Source organism: Neurospora tetraspora, assembly GCF_033439725.1.
Source record: "Neurospora tetraspora strain CBS 560.94 chromosome Unknown B0H65scaffold_1, whole genome shotgun sequence".
Lineage (NCBI taxonomy): Eukaryota > Fungi > Ascomycota > Sordariomycetes > Sordariales > Sordariaceae > Neurospora > Neurospora tetraspora.
The window spans coordinates 921,746-939,700 of NW_026944383.1; the positions used below are offsets into that span (position 1 = coordinate 921,746).

The 17,955-nt window shown below is 51.3% G+C and overlaps 3 protein-coding genes across 3 annotated transcripts; 1 reads left to right on the forward strand and 2 right to left on the reverse strand.

Annotated features, from left to right (window-relative positions):
* The first annotated feature begins 4,437 nt into the window (after nucleotides 1-4,437).
* B0H65DRAFT_8772 (uncharacterized protein) lies at nucleotides 4,438-5,785 on the forward strand. The gene has a single exon (XM_062831517.1). It carries the CDS (start codon nucleotides 4,717-4,719, stop codon nucleotides 5,563-5,565), a length of 849 nt encoding a protein of 282 aa, XP_062685712.1. The 5' UTR covers nucleotides 4,438-4,716; the 3' UTR covers nucleotides 5,566-5,785.
* A 2,241-nt stretch (nucleotides 5,786-8,026) lies between these two features.
* B0H65DRAFT_448024 (uncharacterized protein) lies at nucleotides 8,027-11,789 on the reverse strand. Its single transcript, XM_062825888.1, has one exon. It carries the CDS (start codon nucleotides 11,686-11,688, stop codon nucleotides 8,338-8,340), a length of 3,351 nt encoding a protein of 1,116 aa, XP_062685713.1. The 5' UTR covers nucleotides 11,689-11,789; the 3' UTR covers nucleotides 8,027-8,337.
* Nucleotides 11,790-12,330: 541 nt separating this feature from the next.
* On the reverse strand, nucleotides 12,331-17,474 carry B0H65DRAFT_8847 (uncharacterized protein). Its single transcript, XM_062831523.1, has 3 exons — nucleotides 17,221-17,474; nucleotides 16,625-16,852; nucleotides 12,331-16,524 (listed from the first exon to the last, which is right to left on the reverse strand). Exons 1-3 carry the CDS (start codon nucleotides 17,340-17,342, stop codon nucleotides 12,504-12,506), a joined length of 4,371 nt encoding a protein of 1,456 aa, XP_062685714.1. The 5' UTR covers nucleotides 17,343-17,474; the 3' UTR covers nucleotides 12,331-12,503.
* Between the last annotated feature and the right edge of the window lie 481 nt (nucleotides 17,475-17,955).

A 17,955-nucleotide genomic window follows, 5' to 3' on the forward strand; every position in this document is an offset into this window, starting at 1 on the left:
ACAGAGAAAGAAGCATCTGACTGACTTGAGATTTCGTTCATTCCCTGCTTTGTTGTTCCTGATTCCGCAACATCAGAGAGTGAAGAAAATCTTAAACTCAAATTGCAAGAAGTAGCCTCATGACCACTATCATCATAAATATAATTCTTTTTTACTACTCGAACTAGGATAGTGTTACCAAATCACGAAATAAAACCCATTTTCCTACTACTGAGGGACTGTGGCGCACCATAGAATCTCAAAGGCACAAATAGTGAGTATGTTCACAAACGCCCATCAGACAAAATATCATCAAATCAGCGTGCTTCCAACAAGGTGTTGCTAAAGCAAGAGCGCAACTCCATTGGTCTTTCGGTCTCTATGTCACCCGGAGAGTAACTCCGCAAGAAGAAGAAGACCCTCCCATAACTTGACCCCTCCCCTTTCCCACAGACCCGTTAGAAACGGACAAACCGGCTAGAGAACAGAAGGAACAATGCCCCAATCATGGCACAAACAGCGCTGTGTACCTATCTATGTATCTATATACCCTGATGCAGCATCGCCATCTCACGGTGTGCACCAGACGGTCCCGGATGTAGGTCGTGGTTGTGCCTGATTGACTACCGGTAGATATCTATTTGGGTTGCCACCTAGTGTGCTATTGAGTTTGGATTTCGAACTGGATCTGGGTACGGGTTGGATCAATGACTGGAGAGCATGTAGCGTATGCGGAAGAAATGACCTGTTCTGGGAAAAAGAACCCGCGGGTATTGAAGAGTAAAGGGAGAGATGTTTTGAAGAATGCTGGGAGAATGTATTAACAGGTAGAAATTTCAGGTTTCCTGTTTTTCATTTTCCTATCTTTTCATTGTCTTTCTACCATTTTGTTCTCAGTCCAGTGTGTCTCATCTTGGGATTCTCTGCTCTTTGATAAACGTTATTCAAGCTCATCCGAGAGAGTGTATCTCAGCCGGTTACTCTTAAGTCATGTCACTTGACGGGCTTCATCGCTGGAAAGCTGACAATGGTTTGTGGTATGTCTTAACTCTCATGTCCCAAAGGATTGTCTTTCCAAACCTTTCTCTCGATGTAGTTATTTGTATGTAGAGAATGCATGACTTTTTTTTTTCATGAAGCACAAAGGGACCATTACCCCAAGCGGTCATCGTTACTAATGATGTCTCAGGAGTTCCGGCATCCGAACAGCCACTCCTCTTATCTGATCTTGTCTCCGGACAATCTTGCTACTTGTACGGTGAGACAAATCACGTCAACTTCCACGGTCCAAATTTGGGGTTTGTTTAACATACATAGTTCAGGTCATCCTAGCCTGTAAATGAGGGTGTATTTGCCAGGCTTCATGCCTCTTGTGCAGGAGCTATTAAGGAGTGTGCTCTCTCTCACTCACTCTTTCACTTTTTGTCCATTTTTCTGGTGGAAATTCGGAAATTGCATAAACAAACTCACTTGAACGGAATAAACATCGGCCCATCCGAGGCCCAAGCAGGCGAGAAAGGTTGGTTTCTCGAACGAGACAAGCGGGAAGTCGGAGAGACTACTACGCCAGCAGCGGTCAATCTGCTCACAGTCATGCATCTACCCGGGCCGGATTGAGACTTTAAGAGGCAACGTTGGGTAACCACCGCAGATATTAATTGTGCTGAGGGTAGTGCTGGTGTAACAATGCTTGTGAAGAGGCGAACGAATCTGAGAAACAATGAAAAGCTAGGGGTCGAATGAAGGAAAATGTCGAGGAATACGGAACCATGTTCAGAAAGACAGCTTGTCGCAAATCGAGTCAAGGTATGTAAGAGCTTTCTCCTATTTTGTCAACGTGCCAGGGGTTGACTCGGCGCCACTTTCTGACAGGCTTCTACGCTGTCACTTGTTGATCTAGGTCTTTCACGTTGAGCTTATTTTGCATATGGCTCGTCTGTCTCAACCATGGTATGTGAATCCAACATGCGCAATTCTGTCTCATTGCCGCTGGAGATATTGAGATGAACCATAATAACACATTGAGGAATTCTGCCCGAGGGCATTATGATGGATAATCATCGCCACATTAAACTCGCAATCTGTGTGCCAGAGAGAACATGGGTAGCCTAGGGTTCCTCAACTCCATCATCGGGGTTACACCAACCGGAATCCGTAACTTGAGGAGAGATTGAATGGCAAGAATGGGTGTCAAAGTCAGAAATTGAGCGGACGCCGGTCTAGGTAATGGTGTGCTGCATGCAATCAAGGTTATGTTGCCACAACGAACCAGTGAGGGTGGAACACGGCTTGTGATGGTTGTTGGATCTGTCTTTCATTGCAGATGTGGTGGGTGGATGTACACAAGGGGGGGAGGTTTACCGGGCCTCTCGGACCTCTCGAGGCTCACCGGCTAGATTGGTAGGCGAGGTCGGCCAGATCTCTTAGATCCCTTTGACGCCCTTGGCCTCCCGTTTGAGGAGCCAATTGGCTAGTTAGAAAGGAGGTGTCATGCAGGATATCTAGTACCGGCGTACAGTGTTGGTGGGTGGTCTTTATGGAAACCTCTGTCAAGATGAAGGGACAATTCTTTGACACTCCCAGACGCATCTTGGCGGCATGGAATTGGCCAGTATACTGCGTAGAGGTCCCTTCCGTGTAAACGCTGGTACAACAAGAAGGATGAAGCCTGCCCACATATCAAGCCGGTCCACTTGGCGGACTACCTTTGGCAGAATGTTGGGGGATCCCGTCAGTGTAAGATTCCAGACCGGATTGAGAAGCTAAAGTGGAAGCAGTCGAAGGAGGTTGCAAAGACCACACCATCATGAGAATGAAGAAGCAGCCACCATGGCGGAGCAGATCTCCGTCAGAAGATGGGCCTCAAGTGTCCATGTTGATAGACCTCTGGCAACTTCCATTGAACGGAATCGACAAATGGAAACCGCATATGGATAGGAACACAGCTTGGACCAAGGTATGCAGAGACTGTGCTGACACGTGCATCTGCATCTTTAGGGAAGCTTATCTACAAGGATAAACGACCGCATGGGTGCATGGAAAGAGCACCAGCGCGGTCCCTCAAGCTGATATCCGATGATGGCGGATGAACCGTCCATTGAGAGCAGAAGGAGGAAAAGTGGAAGCGTGAAAGCCAAGTGATTATATGAAACGCCCAACTTGGACATGCCTTCCATGCCAGTCCGTACTTGCCTCGCAGAACATTCCAGGTTAACATGTCTGACAAGCAGGAAGTTGTTTGGCAGGAGGCGAAATTTCAAGACAGGAAGCCACGGTCCGTGGTCACGATAATCCATTCCAACAGAAGGAGCAGCTCAAGAAGCAGTTCAACTTGGTGTGGTTCAGTGCAGAGAGCAGTGACGGCAATCCCAGCCACTCACATTCGCGCTTTCTTACCCCGCAAACGTCCTGACATGGGGGGTAGCCATAGCTGGGGGCCGTGACGTCGAACCACTTGGCTCGCTTTAGCGCAAGTTTAATTGTTAGCGTCGGACGCTGCTAGGTAGCTTCCCCGGCGAGTCCCCGCAGTCTCCAATAACCCGCTAGCACAAACAAGGAAAGGACCCTCAGACGAAGAAGAGACATGCAACTTTGATTGGATAACGAAATAAATGGCTTCTCCACTTTGGCAGTGTGGAAGCCAATCCATCGCGGCCATCCTTTGGAGTCTCGCGTGCTTCTGCCTTCTGTCACTCCAACGGTGAACTCTAACAGATCATGGTTCAGACAGAAGAACTGATCGGCAGCTTTGCACTATCATTTTGCTATTGACACCGGTTACTAATACGGTTAGAGCTCAGAGTGGTAGCCCGATAAGCGCCGATTGGCTGTCAGACGCACAATCATCTCCATATTAGGTTAGCCTATGTGTCAATAGCTCACTGCCATGCTGAGCTCAATGATACGGAACCTTCCCGGCTGTTATACCTAGGGTGTGATGCGCCCCTTGAGGGTACATACCCTCTACCTGACGAGCAGCTTGACGAGTAGGGGTTCTTGGGGACTTTGTCTCCCCTCTTTGATAGACCAAGGAAAGTGTACATTATCCCCTCTTGCCTCCGGTTTCCCTCGTCGCACCTCATCCCCAATTCCTCGTTCATCATCTTTTTCTCTGAAGCTCCAAGTACCGACACCCCTCAGAGCCACTCGCAACAAAGAGAAGCACGAAGGTGTAACTTGAAGCGGACATTTGCCCACCATTCTGTCCTCTGCTTAGCGGGAAACAAAGGAGTTAGGAAGATAAAACTACTTGGTCCCGGATAGCTCACTCTAGTCAACCGAGACGGGAGATATTGCGAGTGTCGATCGTTTTTGCTGTTTGGCCATCAGTTAATTCCATTGCACGGGATTAGCGGTTTGACTCAGATAGAGTGCGCAATCGGGAGCAATCCGATAGCATCACATCATTCCTGCCGTCTATAAACCTCCCCTCGCACACCTCAGTCGTCATTCGGCCCCGCCCGACTTGACGTTTACCCCCTAACGGCTGCGTTTCACCTCTACAACACCGACTGCATCGGGTTACACGCAACTCGAACCACTGCCACCTGCAAACATACGAGCTCGTCTTTCACGAAAACAACTACCACACCACCCTCCACTCACCTTTGAAACCGTTACCGTTTCTACACGACTTATTCCAATAAGACCATCAACACAGTCCGGAGCAGGCCAGACCCTTCCCAGAACCTATATATCCCCCTTTCACCTTGCCACCACCTGTCCGCCTCTTTCACCATGTCTTCCGACAACAACAATTCGAATCAGACCAACAACGATATGGCGCGCCAACAGAGACGTGGTTCCGTGACTGCTTCTTCTGCCGCTTTGGCAAGCCTCTTCCGAAGCAACTCCATCTCACAGGGCCAGCCAACAAACTTCCCCGGAACCTCTGCCGCCATCAACGAGCAACGTCGGAGACTCTCCATCACCACCCTCGGCCTGTCCGGAACATCGCCGTCGGCTTCCTTTATGCGCCGTGCCAGTCTCTCCACCAACAACTCGGAACTGGCTGAAGAGAATGCCATTGATGAGGACGATTCTGCCCGCACCGCCCCAGCCGCCCCCTTCGGCCGCCGCATGAGCCTAGGTGCCAGAGGCCCTCGGGGTGGTGTTAGCCCCGGGATAAATGGTAGGCCGTCCCCACCAACCCGCAATGATAGCACTTCCCTTCGTGGCCCTCCTCCTACTCCTCCGCCTGTCTCGTCCCCGGGCATTGGTAACTACACATGGGGAAGGACGCCTTCACAAGCAAACATTGCTACTCCACTTAAGACCCCTTCTGACGTGTTATCTCCTCGTTCAGAGCAAGGCTTCAACTGGTCCGACCAGCTTCGATCCCGTGCTGAGAGCACCGTTTCTGGTCACCGGTCCTCATTCTCCTTTGCCTCGGGCCTCAGTGGCTCGCCTCCTGGCGCCGGCTTTAGACGCCCATCTCCGCCAGCCTCAACCCCTCAACATGACCGGGCCAAATCTGTCTCCGACATGCCGGCACCTCCCGCCCAAGCACCGAAAGCTCGACCTGTCCCACAAAAGCCTGATCCCTTCCAGGAGCGCATTCTGAAGGGCGACTTCTACATGGATTAAGCGCCGTCCAGAAACCACTGGCTTCGCTTTTTTTTCTTTTACAATGGTATCTACAACATGACATATCTGCTTTTCCTTTTGGGTCTGGGGCATCAGTTTGCTCCGCCCTCATGCACCGGAGTTCAGGGAAAGGGTCGGTTCTCCTGTCGGGGCAGGCCTTGAAGAAAACAAAACCGGACATAAACCATGGTACAGGTTCATTTTCCAGAGGGGAAACCCATCGAAAAAAATCACTAATGAATCGTTGTCTTTTTCTTTCTATGCCGGCAAAGTCACATACGAAGGTCTTTCCAAGGCGAAGCAGGCGAGCGATCAGGAATGAGGAAATGACTTCACTACACGGTTTTATCAAGTTGGAACGAGCAGGCTTTTCTTTTCTTTTCATTTTCTGTACGAATTGGGTCTCGGTTGTTACGGTATCGGTTGCTTCACAAGGCTGGCATGTTTGGCCAGAAGAAGCTGTATGAACACCCATGGGTATTGAGGCTCGTACTTTCAGATTGGGAGGATTGGAAGGAACATCAAGCATATGGGCAATGGTTAGGAGAAGGGTTAGTGATGATGGTAATGGCCGAACAGATTGCCCCAATACAATACATATTATTCAATACCTTCTGGTTCCTGTCGCAACACAGTTTTCACATACCCAGGTGGATTGAAGCCACACACTTCGATGAATCACTCATCTACCAGGTTGTTCTAACCCAGACCCTCAAAAGACAATCACATGCCTCGGCCCATCCACGATTTTTGTTCACAGGCTCCCAGCGGCCGGCACCGACACTGCGAGATTGCATCATGGTACTAGACTTGCAGACGCATGGTATGGCATGTACTCTGCGCTGGGACCATGTGCCATGAATTCCAAGGAAGGCGTTTGTGACAAGGAGCAGATACACGATTGCAAGGTTAAATGTTCATCCAGCATCATTCTGCATCTATCTACCAAGTACACACCGCTGCGTCTCCCCTATCCCCCTTCCCAGCGACCAAACGACCAACGTCTGCGCAACCGTTTTTCCCAGTCATTCCATTATTTTCTAGCTTCGTTTGTATCCTCAAAGAGGAGTGAGAACACGAGCTGGACCGCCGTTTGGGCCCGTACCTAGCCTTGCCAATGAAGTATCGTTTGTGTAGCGAGACGACAGCAGCAAAGAATACACTCAGCACGTAAATCATAAAAGGATAACAGATGGGTGACGGCCCGAAGGTGGACGGACGTAGATAAATAACAGGTCTAATTTCGGGCCGGAGCCGACGCCAACACCATTATGGGTTCCGAGTTTGAGTTCAGTGACTGTCTTCCCGTCTTAATTTCTGGCATTCATGAGGAATAGGAATAGGAATAGGAATAGGAACAGGGATAACATAGAAAGCCACAGAACCAGAAAGGCTACGCTACCTAGGTTCTGCTACCTAGGTTTGGATAGCTGTGTTATCTTTTTGCGGTGTGCATGAATGATCAAGTATCACCATGTAGTTCCATTCGTCTCTTTCTTGTTGTTGCCCGTCTGTAAGGGTAATAATTAATGGTGAGCATACTGGAAATGTACTACTTGTAGTGTTTAGAATAGTCATTATGGCTTCCAATTACTTACAGTGTCATTCATGTTCTGTTCCGTTCCGTTTCTTTATGTTCTGTTTAAAACGGTTCAGTCAGTCAAGTAGACTTCAACGTGTTTGCGCACAATCATCCATCCATCTTTCCATCCCATTTGAATCTGAGGTGCGTAGTGGCTTATTCTTCTTCTACTCTAAAGGTAGAGAGAGGTATATACGTACCTCTACCTACTTTCCGTGGCTTTCACTTACCCGTTCGGTTCGCCTGGTTCAGTTCGGAGACGGTTTCACAAATGACGACGACTATGGCGGTCCCTATGTACCTTTGCCACCTCTCATATGTCATATGTTTAAGTCTGAGACTCCTTTTCTCCCATATGAGCAAGATATGAATGATACGTATGTCAAGCAGAAGGAAAAAAAAAAAAAAACATGAAATACAACCGCTTTCATTCAACAAATGATGATATTCTATCCCATAGATGCCAATGCGTATCCCACCTTCCAGCTCTATTTTTGATTTATAATAATGCTTCGTACGAATCATAGTTGCAGAGCTACACTCCACGCACGCCCAAAAACTCCCCAGGTACGCCCATTTTTCCAAGGTGCGAGAAGGAAAAGGAACCACATTCACGCTTTTACCTCCAAGTAACCTATAATACAATCTTCTATATACTTTAAGTTTATTCTAAGCCTCTATTACTTTTCTTCCTTTGAAATAGCTTTCCTTAATTGTATTTCGCAGTCTAACAACGAAACATAGGTAAGTATCAGACGAAAAGTACACCGTCTAGTACGCTTCCTCAATAAGACTAAATGAGTTGGAATAACGTCATACCGTCTTAGAGAATGGACGGAAAAAGGTATATCGAAGACAAAAGTCAATGCAAATGGAAGTACGGAATCCTTTTCTTGAGTGTCTTAAGAGGGTGTACTTGAAGGGCGTACCTGGGGAGTTTTGGGCGTGCGTGGAGTGTGGCTCTTGTTGCATCCCTGACGAGTACAAAGTTCTTCTATTAACCATTAACCATTACTCATGCCACGTATCAATGCTTGATTTTATATCCAAATATCCAACTGATTCAAGCTCTCCAACTGATTCAAGCTGTGACAGAGAAAGAGACATTCGGGAGAAATAGTGCTAACGTTCAGAGCACCAGCGCTTTCGAAGACACTCCAGTCCAGCAATGTCACCATGGTTTCGTTCCATCAGTAATAACCCATATTGGGATTTATACCCCCAGCATGATGTCCACCACTACCGCCTCCTCCTCTCCCCTGATTCCCATCCTGCTGCTGCTGTCCCGCCCCATACCAACCTTGACCGTAATCATACGCCGACGGCGGCCTTCCCCCCAACCCAGCAGCAGCAGCACACTGATCTCCAAACCCAGCGCCCAGACCGCCGTCGAAGCCCCCACCGCCCATTCCTATGCCTACTCCCATACCCAAGCCCATACCCAGCGCCATCATATTGAACTCATCGCCCACCAGCCCGCCGAGCGTCAAGTCCATGGCCTGCTCGAATCCGTCGCCGAAGATGGCCGGTTCGAATTCGGGTATGAACGCTTGGCTGAGCCAGGGTAGGGGATCGGGCTGCTGCTGGCTCATATCTGGAACTGTCGTGGCGGGACTGGCGCCAGACATGAATGATGGTTGTTGGGCAGGCTGTGGCTGTGATCGGAGATTCCACTCCACCGAAGCCCCGTTGGGTGGAGCGCTGATTGGGGTTGAGAGGATGATGTTCGCGTTGTTGGGCATGTGGGCGGTATGGCTAGGTGATGGACCTGCTGTGACGGTGGGTTTTCCGGGAGGAGGAGGACCGGAGTTGGGGGTCGGGACGGTTGATGATTCGTGTGTCGCGACCTCGGAGAGGAGATGGAGTGGCGTGTCTGCTGTGGTTGGATAATCGGATGCATTCGGTTGCTGTTGCCGTTGCTGTTGTTGCTTGTATGTTTGATTTGATCGTGACGGCCCGGCGGCGGTGGCGAGGTCCTTGTCGCCAGCGTTATCTTTTCGTGATGATTGATTGCCAGCAAATGAAGGCGTACTTGACGACTCTGTCGAAGTTATACTACCCATTGCTGCCGCTCCGGAAGGACCACCGGCCTCAGCATTGGAGGTGCGTGAACCTTTGGGCCAGGTAGGCTGCTTCTGCGCTTGGAACCATTGTCTAAGCATCCCGAGAACGAAGAAGAATTTGGCAGCTGGCCTGTTCTTGTCGTCCGCCATGGTAGCTTTGAACTTCTCCAGGAGTTTCTCGATCCACTTCTCAACCTCTATGTCCTCCTTTTTCATCACCTTTCCCAGCTCGGTCTTGGGCGAAATCACAGACAAATGGATTCTGATCAGGATTACCACGGCGTAGGCGATGCGCACAAAGCTGAAGGCCGGCAGACAGCGTATACTATGGACCTCCATGGTGAGAAACACGTCAAAGATGTGCTTGCTGGCCTCCAGAGTTGCGCTCAGCGCTTTCACGTGGGCAGGCGTCAAGTTACCGTCCAGCCAGGCTGTTTGGCCATCAATTGACGTGGCAGGCCCTTTGCCGTCATCGGGGCTCTCATTCTGCCAGACGATCTCGTGCATGTACAAGTCAAGGACGTAAAAGCTTAACATGAGCGATGGCTGTCGCATGTCGTCTGGGAGTGACTTCTGGTACTCGTCCAGCTTGTGCTCAAAGTAGCTGAGTAGATGCTGTGTTCTCGGAATCGTGATGCTGGAGCCTGAGTTATGATCATCGAAGAAATTGATGCCAACTTCGTCTGCTAGTCTGTGCGTCCAAATTAGGTGACACAGATACTTGTCCGTTGGTGCTGCTTCAGGCGACGTCTCTAGTATTTTGACACTTTCTTCCATGAACGAGGACCATCGGATGAGATTCGGTCGGTGGAGTGCCATGGAAGTATTGGTGGCGAGAAAATAGCACGTCAACCACGCCCGTCTGGGTTCGATTGACGTGGGATCCGGCGGAGGTGGTTTATACATGATTTTATCACGTATGGTGGAGGGCATGCCATTCCTTAGTCCGCCCCTTGGCTGTCTGTTCCTTCCAAGACCGAGATCGATGGCCATAACCGCGGCGATGTGAAGTAACTGGTAGAACTTGAGCTCCTCAAAGCGTTCGGGCGGCCAGTACCATATGGTAGCCACCTGAATTGCTTGGACGAGCTCTAGACTCTTGCTTCCAGTCACCATGACCTCCTCCGCAAAGCGTTTCATCAACTCGTTCGTCAGAATCTTCTGCACTGAGGGTACTTCCCCCGCGGCAGCAGCCATGACTGCGTGGAAAAGGATCGGTTTTGATCTCCTGAGCTTGTCTGCCGTCATGTCGGCGGGGAAAACGACGCCTGGTAGATGCAGAACCATATGCTTATGATAACGCTCGAAGAATGCAGCTGCCTGAACCATGCTGATTATGTTTCGGTCAACAATATCAGGGTGTCTTATTGGCGGCCGTGGTATCGAGAAACCATCTCGCGGATCCTGACTAGCTCGCTCTCTATCATCGGTATGCTTCCTTTTCTGTCCCCCAGGGGCTATAGTCGGCGTTAGGTAGAGGTTGTTATCGCGATCCATTTCACTGTACCCAGGCCAGGCTCGTGACGGTGTCTGTTGGCGTCCTGACGCAGGCTGTTCTCTTGGGGGAACAGGCCAATCCTTTGTTGCGGAAGGCGGTTGACTAGATGCCCCCCTTCCAGATCCATAGCCATTGGGATCATAAGGAGTCGCTGTATACCTGGGCGCCGCTTGTGCATCAGGCCCAGTAGTAGTTGCCGAGGAGACAGGTGGGGATGTCATGGGCAAGGGATTCGTGCCACCGCGCACGTTTTGCAAGGTCGCTGTCAGAGCATCGATCTTCTTTTCCAGCTCCGCCACCCGGTTGTCTGCCTTTTTCTGACGCTTGCGCGAGGGTTCCGTCACGATACAAGGACGCTTTGCTTTGGCACATCGCTTGCAGTCCCCGTTCGGATTCGCGGGGTCTGGCTCACATCGAACCTTGAGACCACGGCAACTTTCGCAAGCCCGAGGCTTCTTGGGTTCCCCGTTGGGATCCCTGCCTCCGCCATCAACACCGGGAGATGGGACATCGGCAGGCGTATCATTGGCCGTAGCAGTGCCAGCGGCAGCCGAAGAGTTTGGACTGTAACCGACGGACGATGTTGGCGATTGCGGCGGGTTATGAGCAGTTGTTTGCGATGTTGCGGATGCTTTCGAGTCTGGTCGCCTGTGCGGTGTCTGCAACTGCGGTTGGACATTGTAAGGTTGCGCCGACGACTGCGACTGCGACTGATACTGCACTGGCGAATTCGTCTGACTTACAGTAGCAGATCGAAGTTGGGAGCTGTGGTCTGGTTGACCGGATGGTAGGTGGGCCTGGGAGTTGGGATGATATTGTGGATGTAGCTGTTGTTGATGTTGGTTGCCGGGACTCGGCGCATTGATACCACGGCCACCCTTGGTATTACTCGTCGCGTTCTGGGCGGCCGCGCTTATCGACGGTGTCGCCATTGAAGCTTTAATTTGTACATTCGGCGTCGGCTTGCGATCAATATCCATGGTCGGCTTCCGTGGTTGGAAACAAGCGTCGGTTGACGTCGGTGATGACGGGCCTTCTTCGTCCGATCTGCCGATGACGCTGTTGGTGTCCGGGTGGGAAAAGTCGGAGGTCGGCGGTTTATCTGACACAGTAACACTAGCCGCGTTAGGTCGTATGCCTGCTCACGTGGTCTGTGCTTTTGCCCCTGATCGGGTGTTTTTATCACCACCTCCGTGGGGGTTTGAATCAGCCAATTGAGAACTCAGGAAAGCTTGGTCGTCACAAAAGCTGTCCATTTGCCTTGAGCATGAACATCACTGCATTAGTATCAGCTTTGAGCCTGCAGCAACTCTCCAAAACTTTCCTATTCCTTGTCATTAACTCGTCAAAAACTCGACTCCATACATACCATTTTTACATATTATCCAAGCAGATGTTCCTCTCACATTGTAGCCATATTCCAAGTGGCGTGAATGATGTGCTAATATAATACATGACGTCTTGAGGGTTGTGATTTGCAACCAAAGTTGAACTGACGGTCTAATGTTTGACAACAGCCGCCATCTAGTCTAAGTGACCCCGAGTGAGAAGGGAAGAAGAAGATGGAAGACGAAGAAAAGAAGCTAAAGGACATTGGAATGCAATGGTATCTCATATTGGTCACGAGAAAAAATTGGGATGTAAGAATATTGGCGTAAAAATGCCATACAAAATGTTTGTAAAACATCCAGGAAAAGGATCCAGAGATATCCAAGAAAAGGGCCGGAACAAGTGATCCTCAGCGCCGATATTCTCCGTTGAAATGTCCGATAAGAAGAAGTACAGATTGAAGTGGTTAAAACCGATTGTCGTCTCTCATATGGCCTCTTGCTCCCGAAGGATGAAGGTTAGGCATACTGCTTTTGCGTCGGTCCTTCATTGAATATTGCTCATAAGAGGGGACGGAAGGATGGAAATCGTGAGATCTTTCGAGGCCTGTACTAGGCCTCATTCCTGATTGCGCAGAGTATAACGCAATGTCGTCATAGGCGGGTCTTTGAAGCGGTGGTGTGGGAGTACTCCGCGAATGCATTTGCGCAGCGTGCATCTGAGCCATCTGTTGTTGCATGCTCATGGAGAGCGGTGGCGTTGGTGTGTTGCGGCTCACTTGGCCCTCGATAACGGGCTTCATGGGCCGTTGCCCATAGGGCGAACCACTGTGAGTTGACGACCGAGTGTCCGACGGGTGCGACCCGGTACGTTCGTGGATACTACCAGAATCCGTCGTGGGAAGCTCATATTCGCTGGGGTCAATGCCAAAGATGGGTTCGTAATTCTGGAGGAATAGTGCAAAAACAGGTGCGGGAATGTTGAGTGTAGGCGAGAACACAATGGCAACGTTGCGCACTGTCATTTTGTTGGAGTCGGCATGGTTGATGATCTTGATCAGGAAAGCAATCAGGTACTTGAGAAGAGTACCATTGGCTTGTGGGAGCCGTTCCACGAGCACCGAAAGAGCTGCGATCCTCTGTGCCTGATCAGAAAGCTGTTCGGTAACGGACTGGAACTCGGGATGAAGATCCCGTGTCAGTATGGTCGTGGGCAATTCGCGCAGATAAGCCTTGAGCAATGATGCGACAGCATGGATATCGTGATACTGCCCATCGTTAATCAGGTTGATGTCGCCCTCATTGTTAAACCGTTCTTTCAGCTGCTTGATGACAACGTTGGAACCGCTAAGCCTAAAGATACCCTCTTCGTTGATGGCATCCTTTGCATCCAAGTACTGGATACAGCGATAGACAACAGCCGGCAACGGGACCCTGACGTCCACTGGTGCGTTGTACCTAACTGCTTCAGCCAAGGGCGCACCAAACACAGGTCTGACCGGACCGTGGCTGTTCATCCCGGCACCCGCATGACTATTCTCACCGAAAAGCGTATGGTGTGCATCGACAGACTTTCCGGCCTTCTCTTTGCTATCCCCCCATCCAAAGATACTTCTTCGCGGTCTCGGGGCCTTTTCCACAACGGGCGGTGCTGGAAGTGGCGCTGAGGGACCCATGCCTAACTTGGTGCCCCAAGCCTCGGAGTTCGAAATGACCTGGGGATCGCGAGGGGCTGAAATTGTAAAGCCAGCTTGAGATGGCACGGCGTGCCCTTGAGCAGCAGGCTGGTTTGATGAGATGCCTTGTGGCAAGCCTCCTTGCTTTGTGGTATCGTAACTTCTGCCCAGAGTCTCGACATGTTGCTTCTTATTATGGCCTCCATTGGTCCGTTCGGAGGTATTAGAATCATGTCTGTCATGGGTTTGGTTTTTCTTCGAGCGGTCATCCTTTTCATCGTCGGTGTAGTCGATCCAGCGCAGCAGTGCTGACACCCACTCATCCCTTTCCCTGTCGCTCTCGGCACACAACACATGTGTAGTGACGCTAGTTGGGTCTTTCTTCTTGGGTTCCCTGATCACGAAAGCATGGCGGTACTGATTGTCGGGATTTTCCATCCCGGGTCCACGGGCGGGGGAATCTTCAGCGCCTTGATGACCCTGTTTGCCGATCTGCGTCATGATCTGTGCCTTCTGTAGCTTGATAGTGCCCAGATGGGCACCGCCGGGGGTCTCGTAATACTTGAGGTTGGGGCCATCTAGGATGAAGTACCTGGCTTTCCAACCGCCAAAGTTCTTGCCGCGTTTCGTAAGATAACCCTTGCGGAAAGGCCTTCCACCGGGGCCTGTTAGTATCGCTTCTGGATTTTCGTAGCCAGTCGAAGATCCGGTCTCGTCGGCATTTGGCGGCAGAGTATGCGTGGACAGATACTTGCACAGTTCCAGCGCCGTAGAGTGATCGAGAGGAGTATTCAATAATTCATCCAAGTATTGGTTGAGAGCAATCCGACGGGCGTCCAACTTTGCGGGAGCATGTCCGCTGAACAAAGACCTGTCAGGAGTTTTGGCAGTGAACGTGGCACACGTCTTAAGCCTGGAGTCGAGCCTTGCCAAAGAAGCCGAGTCCTTTTCGACCCTCCATAACTCGCCACCGTCGGCTCTGGAGAACACAGCCAGGGTAAAAACTGGATCTTCTTCGAGCTGTGTCATGGACAGCAAGCTAGCCCTGGAAGGCTTCATGCGAGAAGACGCTACCTTGATATCGATGGATGGAAGAGCGTTCGGTGGAAGCAAAAGGTCTGGATATTCCTCGGTAATAAAGCCCCTGTAAATCCTGGTCCTTTCCGTCGGGCTTTCGTATGTGCTCTTAGTCGGGCTGGAGGTAGAAGATATGCTGTCGGTTTCCTTCACCATATGTATAGGTCTAGGAGAAGGTAGTGGCATCGTCGGCGGGGCGGAGATGTGCAGGGGTGTGTTTGGAGGCAGAGGAATGGGCGCTCGCGGTGGTCGTGGGGACAACGGTGCTCCCATAAAGTTCATGCCCCTAGGCGAAAGTGGTGGTGAGCTGACTCCCATCGGCATCGGGCGTGGGCTAGAGGGAAGACCAGGGCTCAAAAGCGGCATCGCATAGGACGCATCCCGCTGAACGGTCCCACTGAGAACCCCGGCGAGTGACGAGACGGTCTCCTGAGGAGGGGCACTCATCTTCACTTCGAGAAACCGGGGATCGGATGGCATTACAGCCGGAGGCGGAGGCGGCGGCGGCGCGTCCTCATTCGCGGCCCTACTGGCGCTTTTCTTGCTCTTTTTGGACAGGCTTCGCAATTCGGCCTCTTTCCTTGCCATGATTTCACGATCGCGTTCATCTTCCTCTCGTGTTCTTCGGCGGCCTCTTCGTTCTTCAAGACTCTGTTCATCAGCCTTCGGGTCGTCGTCATACTCAGATTCGCTGTCGGCCTCGGGTTGCGGTGCCCTTTTGCTGTGTAGGGCACTATCCTTGAGCTGAAGAGGCGCGGGCGGTGGTTTACGCAAAGGTGGTGATGTTGGAGGGGGTAGCTGCCCCTGTACAGGCAGCTCAATACGCTTGGAAGAAGGCTGTTCTGTAGGTGTTGCAGGGAGCGGCATCCGGGGAGGCTCGCTTGGCAAACTTCTCGATGGTGGTAGGTTCGGATTGATATGAAGCCCGGTGGCTTGCTCCTCGGCCTCGCCCGCTTGCCTTCTGGCCTTCTCGCGTTCCCATTCCAGCGCGTCATGATCGTAATGATCTAAAGCATGTTCGCTCGGCCTTGGCATCGTATGAGAAGGATCCAGCATCTCACCCAGAGAACCATGAGATGGTGGTTGGCCAGCAGGAGGAGTCACAGGGTACGGTGCCATAGACATATCAACGGATGATTGCCTCTGTTGGCCAGGAGAACCTGGGACTTCCAGCACCTGCTCCTGGGTTGAGAAGTCGGAGGCGGATGAGGTCCTGTTTATCTCTTGAGCCTTGGCAGCTGCTACCGCCGGGACTGACGGTCCATCTGGGTCGCTCAGAAGCTCCTTTAGCTTCTTCCTGTATTTTTCTTTCTCCTTCAAAGCCCGCTCGAGGTCCTTATTGAGGCCCAAAATCATGGCTCTCTGCTTATCAACCAGTCGCCATAATTGCGCGTTCTGTTGCGATTGTGATTGCTTCTCTTTCAGCAAGTATTGGATGACTGCCTCTGGACTTCCGGCGGTCTTGATCAAGTTGGCAATGTCTGTCGGCCCTGCGTTGTTCTCTTGGGACGCTTTTGTAGTGGTATCTGATCTCGATGATATTGCTGATATTGCTGAGTCCATGGAGGAGTTTCTCTTGTCCGGGCCACTCCTGACAAGGTCAGCCCGCACTGCCGATGGACCTGCCATGGCAGAAGTTTGGCCGGAAGAGGAGCCTGGGGGAGGCTGCTGTATCAGTCCCGTAATCGAGTTATTGCGATCATTCGAAGATTTTGGGCTGAACGACGAATCTGGTCTGATACATGACACGCGATGTTAGCACGGTGTTCGGGGCTCGGTTTTGCCTTTGGTCGCCAACGCCGAAAGCCAGCACGCATGGGACGGGGTCTACACACCCTGGCCGTGTTTCCTCTGGAGTATATCTGCCCGAAGATTCGCTATCGAAGAAGGCCGTCGGCGAGAGGTGATCGGGAGCCGTCGTGGTTACTATCCGTGGAATCGCGGCCGCTGCGAAAGGGTTGTGAAACTTGGGCGGGAAGTCGGATTGTGTTGGGCCGGGACTCGTCGGGGGAGAGGCAACGGTACTTAGTTGCAGGGGGCTTGGGACAGGTTTCTGTGGGAACCTGATGTGGCAGATCGATTGGGTCAGTATCGTGGACACAACTATCTGACAGTAACACGGCAGTGAAGACAGCAGAAGAATCTGGGGGGTAGGTCGGCTGGCGGCGGTTTGTCCGGTGTCGGTTGTGATCGAAGGTTGCTCTTGGTCTCGTCCGTCCGATTTTCAGCCTCTTGCGAATTTCCCTTGCAGCCCGTCTCCAATATCTCTCCAATGCCCAAAGTCTTGAAGCGGCACGGGTTCCGATAGTGTTGAAGACTGATCCACGTCCTCCCAAAAACGATCTCAACTCCACACTCACTTGGGGAAATTGGAGGCGCAAAACGAGAAACGACATGGAGCAAGGTCAAACGCGGAAACAAGATGACATACCTCGTCGATGAGGGTATTAATGGCAGCGCACTGTTGGGTGGTGGTGGTCCAGTGGTGAAGGCTCTCCCGTCATAATGTTGGTTTGACGGGCCAGCATCGGCCGGGTGAGCAAGCTGCGACATGCCCGTGGTCCGTAATGCGACAAAGCGCCCCTGGGAGAAGGGGAATGGAACCTAGGTGCTACAAAGAGGAGGAGGACAGCACCAGGAGTCCAGGACTTGGCGGCCAATTGAGGACGAGACGTGAGAAGGTGACCTGTGAAAGGGACCTGCGGAGGGGGTCAGAGCTTAGGTAACGCAGGATAACTCGCCAAAGTTTCGAAGTGCCCGGGTGACCCTGATTAACGTCGCATATATTAATTCGCCGTGGTAGCCTCTCACGGGTGATTAGATATTAAGTGTTGACTTGTTATTGCGATGCTGAGCAATGAAAATATCCGTGTGTAATCGATAGCGTAGATGGCGCTGTTGGATATGGCTTGCTTGGTGTAGATGTGCCTGTTTGGCTGTGTTGGACACTAATGAAAGAGTAGGCTATTCAGGGTTTCAACCGAGATAGGCCTTTCCACGGGAAATTCTCGGTGTATCGCGGAACGTAGGATGTTGAGTGAGGGTCTCTGTGTCCTGTTTTGAACTAACCTACAGTGTATGTATGAGTCGCGACATCTGGGGGATCAGGGCCGAGACGGGACGAGGAGCGGGAGTGGTAAGAAGATAAAAGATGGGAAGTGTCAAA